At 40.0% G+C, this 18,987-nt stretch overlaps 1 protein-coding gene across 2 annotated transcripts in view; it reads right to left on the reverse strand.

Annotated features, from left to right (window-relative positions):
* Positions 1 to 2,194: 2,194 nt before the first annotated feature.
* Positions 2,195 to 18,987, reverse strand: part of LOC306822040 (sodium-coupled neutral amino acid transporter 3-like) — a 39,162-nt gene continuing 22,369 nt past the window's right edge. For both annotated transcript variants that reach the window (XM_079340760.1, XM_079340761.1), the window contains 12 exons: positions 15,210 to 15,283; positions 14,239 to 14,331; positions 13,791 to 13,872; positions 10,334 to 10,416; positions 9,084 to 9,142; positions 8,488 to 8,634; positions 7,619 to 7,698; positions 7,083 to 7,183; positions 6,393 to 6,517; positions 6,132 to 6,276; positions 5,376 to 5,479; positions 2,195 to 5,090 (listed from right to left, as the gene is read on the reverse strand). In XM_079340760.1, coding sequence (XP_079196886.1) covers positions 4,986 to 5,090; positions 5,376 to 5,479; positions 6,132 to 6,276; positions 6,393 to 6,517; positions 7,083 to 7,183; positions 7,619 to 7,698; positions 8,488 to 8,634; positions 9,084 to 9,142; positions 10,334 to 10,416; positions 13,791 to 13,872; positions 14,239 to 14,331; positions 15,210 to 15,283 — 1,198 coding nt within the window. In that variant the 3' untranslated portion in view covers positions 2,195 to 4,985. The remainder of the gene's footprint in view (positions 5,091 to 5,375; positions 5,480 to 6,131; positions 6,277 to 6,392; positions 6,518 to 7,082; positions 7,184 to 7,618; positions 7,699 to 8,487; positions 8,635 to 9,083; positions 9,143 to 10,333; positions 10,417 to 13,790; positions 13,873 to 14,238; positions 14,332 to 15,209; positions 15,284 to 18,987) is intronic.

An 18,987-nucleotide genomic window follows, 5' to 3' on the forward strand; every position in this document is an offset into this window, starting at 1 on the left:
TACCAGTGCTTCATGGGAAATGGAGTCAACAGCTCCATTCAAGGGCTGCTACTAATTGATTTTTCACTGCACTCAGCTGCTTGTACATGAATTACTGAGCCAAGTGGAAATGTCGTCGGTTCGTGTGATACTTTAACCTATAGAGAGATTGTTATCTTTTTTTTATTTAATTCAAGAAGAATTTTGAAGAAAACTGTGAAAAATGTGATGAAATGTTTTTTGAAGAATATGTAGGCTAGTTACTGACTTTTCCCTTGGTATTGTGGCACATTTTTGTTAAGTAATACAAAGCAAGAACACAGTAACTGTAAAATGGGGTAAAACATCAAATACAATGTGATGATTGATATGTAAGAATAAGCTCACATGAAGTATCAAAACTGCCCATGTCCAATAATATACCTACAACTACTTAGGCTGGACGAGGTGATAACTTTAGTCATTTTTCTCAGTTCTGCACTCTGCGTTGTTACTGCCTTTTTGCTTTGTAGGGCAGCGTTGCCCTCAGTTGAATTGCCCTCAGTTCAGTTGGCTTCAGTCCAATTGGCCTCAATAGCCCTCAGTGCAGTTGGCTTCAATAGCCCTCAGTGCAGTTGGCTTCAATAGCCCTCAGTTCATTTGGCTTCACTTGCCCTCAGTTCATTTGGCTTCAGTTCAGTTGCCCTCAATTGAATTGCCCTCAGTTCAGTTGGCCTCACTCCAGTTGCCCTCAGTTGAATAGCCGCTTCACTTGCCCTCAGTTCATTTGGCTTCACTTGCCCTCAGATCAGTTGGCTTCAGTTGCCCTAAGATCAGTTGGCTTCAGTTCAGTTCATTTCATTTGCCCTCAGTTCAGTTGGCTTCCATTCAGTTGCCCTCAGTTCAGTTGGCTTCAGGTCAGTTGCCCTCAGTTGAATTGCCCTCCGTTCAGTTGGCTTCCGTTCAGTTGCCCTCGGTTCATTTGGCTTCAGTTCAGCTGCCCTCAATTCATTTGGCTTCAGTTCAGTTGCCCTCAGTTGAATTGCCCTCAATTCATTTGGCTTCAGTTCAGTTGCCCTCAGTTCATTTGGCTTCAGTTCAGTTGCCCTCAGTTGAATTGCCCTCAGTTCAGTTGGCTTCCGTTCACTTGCCCTTAGTTCAGTGGGCTTCAGTGGGCTTCAGTTGCCCTCAGTTCAGTTGGCTTCAGTTCATAGAGTGGCTACCTTACAATCTATGATGGCTACTCATTATGCAAATTGGTCTCTGTTGCAGTAATGAAATGACAATCAAGAGGATTGTTTTTGTTGGTGTGACAACATGCAAGCATACTTTCAGCACTGTAGCTGGTGAACGGAAAATGTAACAAAACGCTTAGCCCAAAATGTAATGAGTTATTAATTTATTAGGAGAACAATATTTGGCTGCCCCATAATGTAATGACTCACCCTGGCAAAAAGTTATTACGTTTTGGGTTCAGCATTTGTTACACACTTTTTTTTTTCTAAAAATAAGACTATACTCTGACCAAGAACAAGTGCTGTTCAACAGGTTCGTCCTATAGCTGGTGGTGGGATTGCTTTTCAAAGCAATAATATAACACTTTCAAAATAAGACCTACACAAAGCTATCAACGAACATCTTTTGTAATTACTCCATAGCTAAGGTTTACCACAGCATTATAGCGCCACCGTGTGGACTCTCAGCTGACCTTCCAGAGAGTTTTCACAACTCTAGTTTTCTCTTTCTGTAAATGCCTTTTGATGACTGAGATGAAGTAACTTCACTATGTTGAATAATAAGTTTAGTGTTAGATAATAACACATCGATTGAAACCTTATAGGCCTACAATTATTTAAATCTCTCTCTCTCTCTCTCTCTCTCTCTCCATATATATATATATATGATATACTGTATGTGTGTATATATATATATACTGTATATATGATATACTGTATGTGTATGTATATATATGATATACTGTATGTGTGTGTATATATATAAATATATATATATATATACTGTATATATGATATACTGTATGTGTATGTATATATATGATATACTGTATGTGTGTGTATATATATAAATATATATATATATATATATACATACATACACACACATACAGTATATCATACACTCGAAACTCTAACAGCTTATTCTGTTAATTCAATGTAATTATTTTACACAATTGATTTTTTTTCCTGATCCTCAAATCTAAAAAGAAGACCCACGGTTTTGTTACCTCATTATCTTTATTGCAACATTGTTTACAGTACAATAACTGCCAGCAACATATTAAAATATATAGAGATACAAGAAAATAGACATGAATAGAATGACAAAAAGGTTTAAAAGCACTTTGAAAATGATTACATTGAATTTTTAATTGGGCTAAAACTTTAATTTCTATTTACATTGTACAAACTAGATATGCATATAGAATATAAAGGGTATACATTTATATACATTATTTATAAATGCTGGCCGATGTAAATATTTAATATGTTACGATTCAATCATACACATTTCAATAAATCACATGAGAGGGAGACCAACAACAGTTAGATTGAAATAGAGGTCATCACAGATCATCTTCAGCCACTATCAGCGTATATCTTCACTTCATTCATTGCATTTTTTAAACGTTTTTTTGTGTGTTGTGTGTTTTAAACCATTAAAAACACAAGACTATGTAATTTCATTTACCAAATGGGATCATCATACATACAAGAGGAAGTTAAGGATATATATGTTGCATTTAACCTTGATACAACTTCAAACACTGAGTGGCTGATTCAGATTATTCTGTCTGCATACAGACAAGTCACACAACGTAATATCCATATGACAGAGAGGCGGCTTGTTTTGTAACAACTTGACAGGACAACACTGCATTACACACCGTAGTCAGGCGTATCAGAGTTTATCATTTGAAAAATAATGAAATGTAGGCAAGTAAACAGTTCACTGATAACTCCAACATAGTAAGTTACTTTCTGCCGAGAAGCAGCATGAAAGTCAGTAGTGAACCAAACAACACACACCACTGACTTTAAGAGAGGAGTAAAACAAAAAACATTTATCACTGCCTTCCGTCACTAAATGAGATTCAACTGATGTTCCACAAAAAAAATAAAATAATAATAATTAAACATGAAGTTTAAAACGGTTGTTAATCTATTAATGGTTGGAGTCAAATACTCAAATCTTACTTCTGAATAAAGTTGAGGTCCATGTATTACAACACAATGTGTGTGCACACACCAATATATATATATTCATATATGTACTTTAGTTTAAATAGATTTGAGCCATGTTTATTTTTTGTTAAACAACACACACACACACACACACACATAAAAACCTCCAACAGTACATCCAAGGGATTAGTGTGTTGTTTATCTACAGAATGGACCAGAGGAGTAAATGAATGATCAGGGACGTTCACAGAAAAGCTACCGGACATTAATTCAAGTAGTATTTGAGAAGACATCCGTATGTTACCAACAATACATTGGTCATTTCTCATAACCTACATTAGACTCTTCCATTACTCCACACTGTCTTCCTTGTTATAAAAAGGGCCTTCCCCTTAAATCACATATATGAGATACATGGATTTTTCACAAATCATTTGTTTATATTTCAATGTATTACAGGCGACAAGAAATTGTGCTTATCAAAGTGCTATTGCTAACCACAAACTTTTCAAGGTTGTTAAAGAATACAGTAATCCCATGTCTGTTGTTTCTGAGAGGGATCAAACTTGTGCTAGAAATATTTATAGACATCAAACTGTTTCTAACCATTTAATGAAGTGACCCTGTGTGTTTTTAAAAAACAAGTTTTTGGTTATCTCTGATTACTTACAGTTAATGTTCAGAAACAACAAATCAAATCTTTCAGGCAAAAATCACTGACGATGATGAACACTAAGCAGCAACTTTCTCATTTATCACTTTAATCAGTCCAGCCTAACTACTGAGGTCTTAAGTACCATTGATCACTGTCCTTTGCACAGTGAATAAAAAACAGAATAATATAAGCTTGTGTGTATTTATCTGGACATCCAAGAACTATTTAAACAAAGTTCCTGCCTCTCTCATATTCATCGCCTCAGAAAGACCTTTATCAGTCCATGCTGCATCTTCTGAGGTCGTCATATGGTATTGAATAATAATAAAATATACATCTAGGTCATATTGTGTAGGAATGTTACTCTAAATGTGCTTACAACACTAAACCACATACAGCCTGTGGTTTTCACCGTCGCTCTCTCCGAGGTGACAATGTCACTCCTCACAGCAGCAACACAATTCAGTGGAATAGAAGCTAAAGGCTGCATACCTTAAAGGAGTAGTCCAACATTTCCGTCTTTTAAGACAAAAACAAAATGCTCACCAACTCCACGCTGTACCCTTACATTTACTGTACAGACTAAAGTGGTATCAATCTTCTCACCTGTCCCCTATACAAACATGTCAAACTACTCCTTTAACTTTTCTGTTTTCCTGTGCGATAACTTGTGCCATCACATTCCTCTGCATATGCAGGATGTAGATATTGAAATAACTTAGAATAATGATAATATAATCATAAAATTATCATCTATGATTCAATAAATTTCTATCATTGAGCAGGTGAGAGTGAGGTGCCTCTGATTTAAAGGCAGCAGCTTTTTCAATTGTTGCTTTTCTGTTTTACTTTTTCATCCATTTCACAAGGCACAGGCTCTGAACATCAGCGTGTCACTTTATGCGCCTGGCCTCTTTTGCATAATAACTTTCAGCTTTCCAAATAAAAACGTCTACTGGCCCTGATCTGCAGTCGCTGTTTTGGCAGGCTTTTGCAAAGAAATAGAGAGCCATCCTAAATTCTACACTTCTCCTCTGCGGCCAATAGTTCCCCATGGAAATGGAATGGACATCTCCAACACAAAACATTATACAAGAATAAAAACTGTAACATAACAACACAGATCTGAAACTACAATATAAAAGCCAATAATGAATGGAAGGTGGTGCTTAGTGACCACTGCTGGCTTTGCTGGTGCCCGATGTCCAGTCGATGATGATAAAGCTGAGACTCATGATCATAAACAGGAAGCCAATCGCAGCAAAACAGGCAGCCTGGAGGAGACAAGAGAGAGTTCACGAGAGTTACAGAGAACAGTTGAAAGATAGAAAATTCTTTCTTCTCAGTGTCACATCAACCAGTAACTTTTTTAGTCAAATGTTTACTATGTGAATTATTTTTCTTTGTGTAGATCTATCAGGGTAAGAATCCCAACAAATCTGTTTTAATCTAGGTTTTTTTGAAGGTCAGATATCACTATTTAAAAACAATTTGATAACAAGTTTGCTCCACATAGACAAGATTAGGAGATTCTTGTTTTTTTCTAAAGAGGTGCTCACCGTGATTTTGGGGAATGAGCGCAGAGGCTCCTCTTCTTCAGGTACAATACGGAGATAGAAGACTGCAGGGAAAATGAAGATGAGACAAGGGGCAGATGTGGCACCTGGAGAGCAGACAGAAAACACAACATGATTTAAGAATGAAAAGCTCCATATATTTAAAGTGCATCGATTTTCATAAAGTGCTGCAGCCAACGTAATTTAGCGGTTATTATGAATTAAGCAGAAACGGGAGGAAACTCAGTCTTTCTTTTTACTACACCGACTCATACAATGACATGACGGAGTGTTTATTTTTCTGTATCATGACTTTCTTTCACATATTCTGCCATATGTCACAAATCTTTCATCATGTCTGGATCCTGTTAAGTAATTTTTAATTTTCTTCCTGACCGATGTCTAACTTGTGACCTCGGCTGCTTTGATTACAGTGACGGCAGGTTTTAGCTAACACACTTTAGTTTTGCCCAAAAATAATCAACGGGATCATTTTGTAAGGACTGTTGGCTGTACTAGCTTTTATCCTTTAGCAGATATACAAAAGACAGGCAACAAAACAAACTGTCCAAAGCAGGAGACACACAGTGATTTGGGGCGTGCATGTCTACATTTTGCCTGTTAACATGGCGAACAATCTGGGCGCAAAGCCAGGCACAGAGAGCAAAGAGGTTTGATTATGTCACTTGATTGGGCGCATTATGGGCATAACATGAATCAAACTCATCAGTTGTGGTCACCAGGGGTGACCTAACCTACCAATGATCCCAAAGATGCCCAGGATGTCAGGGGCAAAGATGACCAGCAGGTTAATAAACGTGAGCAGAACGATGGCGATGGCGATGTGACGGGGCCAATTGAAAGTCTTGTTGGGAAACACCATCTGCTGGATCGCCCTCCGAACCTAATCACAGAAAAAAAAAACATTTACGATTGTGTCCTTGTGTTTTAAAAGAAATAAAAAGTGCATTACAATTGTTCAGTCAAAGTTTAAACTTCAGGTTTTAAACTTTTACTCACGGGGAAAAGCACAATGGGTACAGTGAGTGTGACAGCAGTGAGCACAGCCACACGCACACACAGAATCAAACTGTCATACGGGTCAATGCGGCTGTAAGTGTGAAGCAGCTCTGCTTCCACTTCACCTGAAAAGAGATGAAAAGAGAGAAACATCGAGTAGGTCGAAGAACGGTAAGCAAAGTACACACCTACCCCAAAAAGCTGAGAAAACAGCGTTAGTACCAGGAATATAAATACAATACAAGTTCAATATTTAACAAAAGGTAATGAAAAAGATACAGAAATCATCGTTTTTTTTCATAATTACAAAATAATTAGTTTGTTATTTGGCCAATATGACTTTGTTATCTTAGGCTTTATATTATAAAACCTCATTAACTTCTCAATGAAAGATATTACATAAATGGTGTTTGTGACATCTTCAATACGACCACTAGAGGGGGCCCATGTGTCACGATGCTAATCAGTCTGTGGGATTATTGTGACTTCATAAAGTGCTAACAGAAAACAAACAAGTGACATTGCTACGATTAACCCATTATAAGCATGAATAAGAAACAAAGAAGCAAAACTAGGCATTGTAGCAACGATTGGATCAGATAGATAGATAGAGAGAGAGAGAGAGAGAGAGAGAGAGAGAGAGAGAGAGAGAGAGAGATATTGAGCAATATGAGGAGGACCAGGCCTCACCATAGAAAGTTAGGTATCCAAAAAGGGCAGCCAAGAAGTACATGCTGTACATGACTGCAATGGAGATGTTGGCCACATGCTGCATCTTTTTCTTGGTGGGACTGAAATCAGAAGATATTGCCATGTGATGACAGGACACACCAAACAAACACACACAGACACACACACACACAGACACAAATAACATCTGGGAGTCAATTTTTTTATAACGACTCTTTATGCCCAAATATAAATCATGTAGCCCAGTGACTCTAGCTGTGAGGCTACACTTGGCACAGTGATGTGCCACAACGTTTCAATAGCACATTCAAAGTCATTTTGGGGAAAACAAGCAACAGCAGGATGACACATTTTAACTTACAACATGCTACATCATTCAAGCAGTGCCAACTCATTTCAAAATAAAGTGAAAGCAGTGCATATGTGGCCAGGTTATGATCAGCTAAGCACAAATCAAACATGTAGTAGCTGTCCTTGTTGTCATGTAGCTGGTTTTCTTCACCAAAAGTTGGACACTCTCCATCGTAAGAACATACTTGCGGAGCTCTGTGTAGATGGGCAAGACCTCAGGGTGGCACACAAAGGCGAACGCCAGGATGGGGATGGTGTAGGCCGTCTGAAAATGAACCCCAACAGGTCACCATAGATACAGCAGCGCCATCCCAGACGTTTTACCACCAACCTCGCGCTTAACTGGCCATTACTCCCTCTGACACATCACAGAGAGCTAATTGTTTCCCTGTGATGAACTTAGCCTGGCTATGGTCCAGCTTTAGCTTCTTTTAAGAATGCCTTACATATAAGCTGCTAGGCAGCAGGCATCCATCTTACTACCCTGGCTAAAAAGTGTCAAACATCTTTAGGGGCAGCTAATGAAGACTGATGGATTCTTTACAAAATCTGGTACAACTTGTCAGTATTTGTTAATGCTGTGGTGTAACTTTACATAACTACATTTATCGGTAGAATCAAAACCATTAGAGCAGCGAGCTTTAAACGAGTTGTGTCTTCTCTTGTCACAGTAATTACTGTGTAAAATTAAAGGTTCTTATAGCGATGTCAGGTTTTTCCCATTTCAATCATCGCCTTCTCCTTAGCCGACAAAGGGAAAACTCGATGTTACAGAATGCATAATGCATATTGCATATTTTTCTGCTGACTTGAGCTACAGCTCAGGGTCATGGTCCGCCTCTGAACTTTACACTAATTACAAATGTTTTCTTTTATTAACTGGCTCATCTTTTGGGTGCAACCGAGTGCTTCAGACCAAGTGCAATTCCATGCTTAGAGTGTGAACTGTCTCTGGCAATCACATGCTGAAGATGACTATGACATAACTGGCTGTGTGTCAGTGCTTGTTGCAGTGGTGGTGGATGTGCAGACTGAGTGACATGCATAAACCTACTTGTGAGTTGAGGTTGGCCATTTTAGGAATACAGGCAGGATCAGTCTCCCCTCCACGATCTGTAACACTGACATTCAGCACACTGGCAGTGCTATTAAATGCAAAGTCCACAAATGGACAAGGGGTATTGAACTTCTTGTAGATGACCTGTACAGTGCAGAAGAGAGGCGTTAAGCAGAAACAAAGGCTGTGGGAAACACTTAGCATGCAGAAATGCAGAGAATATGGTACTGTGAGGGCAGAGTAAGAGAGAGAGAGAGAGAGAGAGAGAGAGAGAGAGAGAGAGAGAGAGAGAGAGAGAGAGAGAGAGAGAGAGAGAGAGAGAGCAATGTGTGGATTAAAGCTCACACAGCCAAAACTAGGTCAGAGAAAGACAGAGAACCAGCACTGTCTGGAACCGCAGCGTGCAAACATTAGTCTATGGCATTGAGTGGAGAGAGAAGGGAATACTAAAGAGATGAAGGGAAGGTGGGAAAAAAAACTAATTCCAGACTGAGCATTTAAATATTCTGCTTGATATATATATTCAGACAAGAAACAAAAAGTAGGAGAATAAAGTGGAGCTAACACAGGTTTCTAAAAACAAGAGAACATACCGAAATGAGGAAGAAAACCATGCAGCTCAGGGAGAAGCCACTGGTGTATCCCAGGTATCCTAAAAGACAAACATTACATTAACATTTCTCTTCAGTATATGACTCATATTACATATCTCGTCATATTATAACGTTAAGAAGAAAACGTTAAGCTTTGTATAATATCTGCCTGCACTGCTCAACTCAATCGACTAATCTCTCGTGACATAGTGAGAGCAGCTTTTTCTCCTGCTGTACGTTCTTTGGGGAACTTGTCTTTGATGTCTCAGCAGGAGGCTGAACTCTCACAAGAGATCAGCCAATCGGCCTCCTTTTCTAACTTTCAGACTGGCTTTCCCGGTTTCTTTCTTCTTTCCATCTGTCAGGTTTCACAGAGTTTCTTTTCTGAAGCACTGTGATTCAGACCGACACTCCAGTAAACTTTAAGAAAACACTGGAAATGTCCTAGTGCTAAAAAAGCTATAAAAAAACCCCCCACTTTGTCATTTTCAAGTAAGGAGATGTCTTTTCACTGACGCTGTATTCTGACCAATTCCAGACATGGCAACACAATGAGTTTGGGAGCAAAGGACAGGTATAGGCCATCACAATTGGCAGGTTATTTAGGGGCATTTGGTCACACAGACACAAAAGTTCAAGCCTCTGTTGTTGCAAATATTTCTCTCTTTATGAAATGTCCTTGATCAAGTCAAAGGGACTGCAGTAATCTTCGTAAAACTAAGCAGCCAATCAGAGGAAATCCCCACAGAAATCAGACAAGATACCGAAATGTATCAACAACATTCATGGATTAATGACCAAATACCTAAACGTGTTATGACCTGGGTTAAAGAGATACCAAGGGCTGTACTTTACTTTTAGAAGAAGAGAGAAAACATGTCTTGTTGTCTTCAGATGCAAAATGTGGCTGAGGAGTACTTTATGCAGTTTAATTCAGTAGACTAGGAGGTGTATTGTCACCTCACCTGTAAGCTTACATTGGAAAATGTCAAGTTAATATAGTAAGACACTGATTCATTTGACTGACTTTATGACTCTTCTTCACTTTTGCGACAATTATTAATATCTTAACATTTTAGCGAAATGCAGCCAAAGCACTCATTTTCAGCTGAAGTGACTCATAACAATTTTGACTGGCTGAGGCAAAACACAACACAACACAACACAACAACACAGGATGTATGAAGTGAACCCAGAAACACAAAGACAGATTTCCTCCTGTAAGAATGTTATTGTATCACATTACTTACCTAGCTGTTTCATAAGAGCCAGGGGGAGTATGACTGCAACAGATACTATGATCACGAGGTAGTTCCCATTCAGAAACCATTCACTGCAGAGAAGCAGAAGGACACAGAGAATTAAATGTATTGATTTGAAATTACTCCGCTCAACCACACCTCTCCATCTCAATTGTGCGACGCGTTTGCACCGTGTCAGGTATTGATTGAGAAGAAACAGCTACAAAATGAGGAGCACTCCATGAGGCTTACCTGGTGGGAATAGCAAACGTACTGACTCAGGGTCTACGCTTCAGAGACCTCGCAGAGTAGTTCCAATGACAGCGAAAAACAAAAAAAATCAAACTATCTATCTATAATATATCAAATATCGAGAGTGGAAGTTGTTCACTCCCTCCATGTTTGTTGTATTTCCGAGGGCACATTTTCCATTTAGAAACACTGAACTGAGATCAACTTTAATTGAACGAATGATGAAAAGATTAATCACTAAGTCAAACACACATTTTTAAACCTTAAAAATATTTTTTTGGTGCCTTATCACAACACTCTGCAGGATATGAACGACCTATTAGATAACAGAACTACAGTACATCCCAGGCAAGCAGACTCTTACTGAAGGATACTCACATTTAATGAAAGAATCCAAGAATTATATACAGGAAATAACCATCCATGCATACATGTTTTTGTCAAAAAAAATAAATACACCAAAAGAAAAACTGACGGTCTGATTTAATCCTAATCTCGTTGTTTTGCATCAGAGCCCACATTGCTCACATACACTATGCCAGTGGTTCTCAACTGGCGGGTCGGGACCCTAAAGTGAGTCAAGAAGTCGTTTCCAGTGGGTTTGCTTTGTCTCGTTATTCTGTCATTTGTTTGGACAGTCTGAGGATCCAAATTGCACCATTTTTTTAATATAACTCATTTCACTGCTTGAAAAATGTGGGTCGTGATTTCTTATTAAGGAGCTGTTGATGAGTCCTGAGGCTAAAGCGGTTGAGAACCACTGCACTATGCATCATTATCATCATTATAAATACTGCGCTATTAATAGAACTTCCCAGCATGAGACTGGGTGCACACTGGCAGGTCACCAGCCAATCACAGGACACTTTCACATTCACACCTACAGGTAAACTAAAGTTACCAATCAACCTAATGTGATTGGACTGCTGGTGTAAACTAGAGCACACAGGGGGAAACTCATGTGGGAGGAGGAACAACAACGTGAAGACAAACATGGTGCCAATGTTGAGTAGTAACACTCCACTGCCAAACTACAAACACTGAATCATGAGGATTATGGCAAAATGTTTGACAAACACACTCCACTGAAACAACACCGCACATGTCTCTTGCACATCTATGCATACGAAACAAATCTCATTAAGCTATTTTTAGATCAACACACTGGGGGCGATTAAATTCTTGCCCTCTGTCAGGTGGGAGACGCTGCAGAGATGCAACATCTGCTGGCTACTCACAAACACACACACACACACACACACACACACACACACACACACACACACACACACACACACACACACACACACACACACACACACACACAAAAAGAACTCATCTATCCCGTTGTCATCCTGCCCTCCAGCCATCTGGACTAGGGACACAATATCTCTCCAACACATTAATGCGCTCAAACACAAACATAGTGTTTTTTTTGTCTTTATTTACAAAATTCGGAATCAATGAACTTCATTAGCAAATCTCTCATATGTTGTGTGGTTGACGTTACATGACCACAACACATGAATTTGTGTGTAGGCAGACGAGAGTCAGGGGAGTTATAACAAACGCACATCGCCAGTCAAAAATGCGTCAGAGGAGTTCCGTCACGGTGCGTTGGAAATATGTTATTTTTTACAACAGTGAACGAGAAGACAATTGGAAAAACAAACATGGACAAGCCTCAGCTTCTTCTGAGTCCCTCCCGTTAATAAAGAGCTGCACTGTTGACTCTACAAATGGAATTACTATATATGTTATGATTTTCTATTGATTATGTCTTGTCTGACTTTAGATTACTTCTTATGACTTCAATGAAAACAGATATTTCAGATAATTCTTCATCAATAAAATACAGAAACACTGATCCAATGATGAAGTGAAAATCTGAACTCTGTATAAAGTGATTCATTTTAACCTTCATAATAATAATAATACATTTTATTTGTAAAGCACTTTACATTTTTAAAATCTCAAAGTGCTACAGAGTTTAAAAGGATAAAAGGGTAGTTAAAAACACAAAAAACATAAAAAGCAAAAAAGTAACAGAAAGGCTTTTCTAAAAAGGCTTTTTTAAAAGCAGCTGTAGCCTGTGGGGCCTTCAGGTGCTCAGGGAGAGCGCTCCACATTCTTGGGGCGGCAGCAGAAAAAGCCCTATCGCTCATGGTGCGGAGCTTGGTCCTCGGTGTTTCGAGGACCTTCAATCATAAGCTTCAATTATAAGCTGTCAATTAATTAAATGTATGTTAAAGTAGTATTTCTTGCAGACTCTCTTTTAGATGTGATAGAAAGGTGTCTGTTATATTTTCCCTCCTCTGTACAGTTGATCAAAATAAACACCCACCCTCTGACAGGATGAAAGGCCACTGGGACAATCTCGTCTGTCATTTGCAATTAACAGTGACTGCTGACCATGGCCAACAGCAGTGAGCCCTGCTACACTGACAAAATAGAGCTGACACCAGAAATCAATGTGGGCATGCTGTCAAGTACATCAACTCTATAAACTGTAGACTCTATATAGAATGCATATAAGCTTATTAAAGTGGATACTGAGTTGTGTTACTGGAGCTACATTTGTGTCAATCATGCACATGGCACACACACTTGTCTGAAAAGAAAAAAAGCAGGGAAAGAGACTGTCTTACTGGGGGAAGGGTTAAGGTGTAAAAGGGTAACAGCGCACTCAGAATCAAAGTGTTGTTTGTCTCTGAAGCCACCTGCGCTGGCCAATGTTATCCCATGGTTTACGTTTGCAGCCGTGGAGTCTCGCTGTGTTTGGATGTGTGGCCGTGCTGCTCTCCTCCTCCAGGGTCACTATCACAGCTGTTCTCACGCTAGCTGCTCCGTACATCCAGAGCAGCTGCCGGCCAGCCAACCGCCACAGGCGCACACAACTCTTACATGGAGGTTAAAGTGTGCTCCTTATTTGGAAAATAACGGCGTGTCGTTCTTAGGTGTACGACTCTGTAATGGCGGTGGAACACATCACGCCAACAACAAAAGGTGTTTCACAATCATATTCAGAACACAATCTGGACCACAGGCTTTGATACTCCTGATGTTTTGATACCTATAACTTTTTTTGTCACTAATCCTAATTTGCAGTCTTTTCATCTTATTGCGTTAATTAAAATTCAGTGTGCCCTCTCTGAAGATCCCGCCTGTAGCCACTGGGATGTACAACTCTTTTTCTCACACAGTGATCACTCACCCTGCAGGTTTGTCGACCCTCAGAAAGGCCTGGATGACCAAGGGGAACTCATACTTGACTATGTACAGGTAGCTGGACATGGCTGTGGACACAGAAACACTCTGATGAGTCAGTGTAACAAGACACAAAAAAGGAGAAATCTGACCCCATGTCATTGTAGCTTCAATATATCTGTTACTCAAAAGTGACTTAACAAGACACAAACTTTTCAGGCTTGATACAGGCAAAGGAAAAAGTTTCTTCATTTCTTTTTCGTGAAACTGTAGTGAAACTACAAAGAAGCTTAGGAGCAGTTAAACAATGAAGGCACGCACATGTTAATCCCCAGCAACAATTCATGGTGTGTTAACCCAGAACCCAAAGACCTTTCTTAAAAGTGTGTGTGTGTGTGTGTGTGTGTGTGTGTGTGTGTGTGTGTGTGTGTGTGTGTGTGTGTGTGTGACCTCACCTCCAATGTTCTGCAGTGTGATGGCTATACCCGCCGCCATCTTCCCCGGTGTCCCAAAGGCCCTTTGGCCCAGCTGCTCATATGCACGAATACCTGAGACAAAGTGGAAACCTTTTCAACAAGGTGCAGGATTATCCAGAGAATGAAAGTCTCCTTGTGTAGAAGTTCACAAACTATTGGGAGGTTCACAGCCTTTACCCTTTATCACACCCTTTTTGCCATGACTACAGGCAACAAGTAGGCCACTAACTGGCCATGTTTTCAGTGACGTTCTGGTACTATTGTTTCCTTTTTGTTACCTACTGTGGTACCTCCACTGAAGGATTGGTAATAAACAAAATACCTGTATGATTCTAGTGCAATTATAAACCTTTTGAAAGGGCTACATAACAATGCTATGAAAATAAAGGAATTGAAATTATTCTAAAAGAGAGAACAGAGTTTTTCTTGTTTTCCATAACTCTAAGTATCCCAAGAGAACCTCAGACTTTATTTTTTTCTGAGTCCAGGAAGCACTGCTTACTGTGTTTTTAATTTGTTTCATGAGGATCATTTTCTATAATATTGGCAAAAGGATGATTATTACTGACATTTTGCAAGCTCTTTATAACATAACGTTTTCTAGCATCACACTGATGCTGATTCCAGTTGAAATCTGCTGATTATTTTTGCTAATGGTCTCAGCTCAGTGCATTGACTGGAGTGAATTCTGACACTGATTTGTATATGGGTATTTATCTACATTTGTAATTATCCAGGTCTACTTGTTTCTTACTTGTTTGTTGTGTTTATATTCTGTGTGTACTTGTTTCTGTAGCAAACCCATTTTTACTTTTTTGGATTGAAGATTGGGGGGTAAAATAAAAAAAGGACATGAAAGTACTTAGAAGGCTTTTACAATCCAATTGAACAGAACTTCTCTTTTGCTTTGAACTATTTATGTTCATGCACATTGACAGTCACATACATACCTACAATACCAGATAACTTCAGCAGTAAATGGATGGAATATGAGGAGAGGACTGCCACCACTGTTAGAAGTACCCTGAAACACAAAGACAGGTATAAACATTATTACTTCTTCTACCAGGAAAAAAAAACAGTGAAATATTGATTTTACCCAAGGCATACATTTTTACACAGTATATCACCCTGCACATTATTGATACAGCTGCAGTACAGCCATACATTGTCAGCATACCAGTCCACAGATGGTGATGGAAAAGAACAGAGTCCCTGGGGTTCTTCTTTACCCTTTTAATTGTTACTCATGCCGAGCTAAGCATGCTGGCCTGTCAGCGCCCTTACCCTCTGCCACACTAAGTTCTCACACGCACAACAGATGGACAACTCCAAGAGAAATGGTTTCATTTGCACTGCTGAGATTGACAGAATGAGGAAAATCCTTTAAACACATTAATCTTCTTGTCTTTGTTCCTCCAGGCTGGAATAACCCACTTCAGTCACCACAACGGTTTATGTAAAAGTGCCTCAGAGAGGACTGCAATCATTTTCTCTCTGTTGACTCATGTTCTCTTTGTGAAACAAGTTCTTATCTTTTCTTTCTTATCTTTGGCTTGCTCCATTTGGCTCCTTGAACAATTGTTATCCACTCTAAAAATTAATTCCACTATGTTCTAGAATGGCAAAGCCTTATAACCATCCTAATATTCCTTAGATGATCAATGTTGGATCATATTGATAATCTTCCTGAAAATGAACTAAATCAGTTTACCATAACGTGCAACACTCAAACATGATTCATTTACTGTTAAAGATATATAGTCTACAGGGACTTCATGGTTTTGACAAAATGTTTGCAATCATCGACTTAATGAGGGGCTAATGTTTGGCTCATGTTTTAGTGAGAATGCTGTATTGTATCTAATTAACATAAAGAGTTAAAAACCTGCTTCAGAAAAGGGCTGAGTATCGATCCTGATTTAAATCCAACCATTTCTGTTATCTTAGGAAATGTCCTTCTGTCTGAAGTGGTGACATGGAACAACTCAAAGCTTTTCAGCATGAATTTCTCACCTTAGACTTAACTTGCACTGCAAGCTATCTAAACTAAACTAAACTATAGGAGCAGGGGATGTTACACTGGACTCTACATTTCCAGGGACTTTTGGTAAAGTCAGATGTTTAGCTGTATAAATGCAGGTGAGACGAGCGGTGATTGAGAGTCACACGAAACACATGGTGGTACATTAAAGCCCCGTTTCCACACAGCAGTCTGGTACGGATCGGTACAGTTTGGTACTGTTTGGTTCGATTGAGCCCGATCCCATTTGCGTTTCCACAGCCAACCGTGCCCTCTTTGGTAGGCGGCGTGTAAGCCGGAGGACAATAGCCGCTATGTAAATAGCGTCATATGATAGCAGCTAACCGCTAACAGCTAACCGCTAACTAATAAAGTCAACAAAGGAGAAAAACGCGACACAAACAAAGCCAACGCTGGAGACGTCCAGCAATTCATCCACTGTCACTGAAACAAACTTTGTTTCAGAGAAGGCTGTGTGCCGCGAGGAGAAATACAGACGTAAACGATCAGCTGTGTATTACAGTCAATGGTTTAAACACGGCAGAGTTTTGTTTGCCGACGTAACACGGGAAGTGACGATTCTTTTAACCAATCAACGAACTGCAGTGTTTAGCTCCAACTTTTCGGGTCGGCTCCACATTCTTGGGACCCCAACGCAAGGGTCCCAAAAAGTGGGACGGCACGGATTGGTTATTTGGGAATCTTTCCCGGGATTAGTCTATGGGCGCCGTACCGAGACGAACCGAGCCGGACCTCTTTAGAGGCTGCTGGCATGGCTGCATGAGAAAGACCACGCTGCTCAAATAAGCATACTGAGGAATTTATGATTTCCTTTGACAACTGAATATTCCTCTGAAGAAAACTGGAGGGGAGAGTTGTGAATAACCATTATTTATTCTTTCATCAGACAGAGTGCGGCGGCTGCCTTGCTCAAGGGCACCACAGCAGTGCTCAAGGGATGGTCTGGCACTTCTTCAGATATCAGACCAACTTCCATACTTCCATATTTTGGTCCACATCGGGACTTCAACTGTCAACCCTCCGGTTCTGAAACCAAGTTCCTACTGCCGCCCCCCCATGGGGGGTATGGGGCGTGTTTGAAGCTGAAAGGGTATGTAAGATGAAAAATGTCAGTGATGTTCGTTAGTATTCCAAGCATTAGGGAGTTTTGTGAATGAGTCGCTGGTCTACTAACTCACCCTGACCACGTCAACCTCATTCCAACCGTTTTCTATTTTCTTCCTTGTCGCTGTTACCGCTGGCGACAGTAACGTTCTCTCTCTCACTCACTCTCTCCATTCCTTCTGCTTTTAGGAAAAGCCAGACAGCACGTCTTTCATCCTGACATCAACTGTTGGCCAGGGAGTGGGGGTTTTTTTCCTCTCTCTTTCTTTTTCGTTTGGCATTTTCAGACCTTGTGGAAGAATGCTGGGTTGACTTTCAGTAGAGGATTCAGTCAGTCGAGTGGCAGTAGGAGAACAGATCTCCTGACAGACAGACAGACAGACAGACTGGCACACTTGGGTCGTTGTAGCTTTGCTAACAGCTTTCCACCTCGCTGCATTCTTACCTGCTCCCGGGCACTGACCTGCTGGAGCCTTTACAGCCGCCAACAAAATCTGTTTGATATAACACATGGGGCTGTAAGCCAAACAGAAACATGACACATTTCTTTAGAAAATATTAAACGCAAAAACCTGAACTAGCAGGTCTGGGACTCACCATAGGTCAGATGATATTATGTTGTTGTGATGCTTAAGGCATGAACTGATATCTAGGTTTTCACATATTGGGATAATCAGGTTGTGTGAGCGTGTTAGTTTCCCTGATGTCATCCAGCAGCTCATTTCTGTTGCAGTAACAGCTCTTATTTCACGCTGTTAGCTTTCATTTTCTCTTTCTTTATTTCTCTGTGTTTGAGACAACATGGCCCCTGCATTATCAGCTCTTCTGACCCCCTTAAGGAACAGGACATTAGGTTCATAATGACACCATGCTTTACCAACAAAAAAAAAAAAAAGAGAGATGACATTTAGTTCAAGGCAATCAGCAGCCGAGGAGTCCAATGTGGAATACAGAAACAATGCCTGTTTAACTTTGCCAAATATGCCACACTGACCCTGCCTGTTAGTTACACTATTGTTTGAAACTAAATCCAGCAGATATTCTCACAGTGGCAGTCTACACGCTCTTTGTTGTGGTCAGTCACGTATTATTAATTTGCATGCAATTGCGTGCATTCATCAGAGTAAAATGTAGACTAATCAGCTCCACTTCATTTGGCCTCCTGTCTCGCCAAGTGTCAAAGACCCTGGTGTTGGGTGACACTAGGTTCAAGCAGTCCAGACAGCTTGAAAACCAACAGTCACACAACTCAGCTCCCACTAAGGAGCTTTATAGAGGGGGAAACATGCAGACCTGACAGCCTCAGAAAACAACTTCCTCTTATTATATATATGAGGGTGAAGGTAGCTGTTTAAAATTCAAACTAGCCATATATTTCTCCCGCACTGATTTGAATCTTGAGTGCTGTTGTGGTGAGTGGTGATTTGGTTTTTCAAATCCCTGCTGTAGAGTTTCCTGCCTGAAGCCCACAAAGGGAAGACGTCATTACATGTTTCCACCAAAGTAACAAATCCACTTTAAACAAGCCAAGAGATAAAAACATGCAAAACGTTAGTTGATCGTTCATACCAGCTCAGCAT

The sequence above is a fragment of the Symphodus melops genome (genome assembly GCF_947650265.1).
Source record: "Symphodus melops genome assembly, chromosome: 4".
Taxonomy (NCBI): Eukaryota; Metazoa; Chordata; class Actinopteri; order Labriformes; family Labridae; genus Symphodus; species Symphodus melops.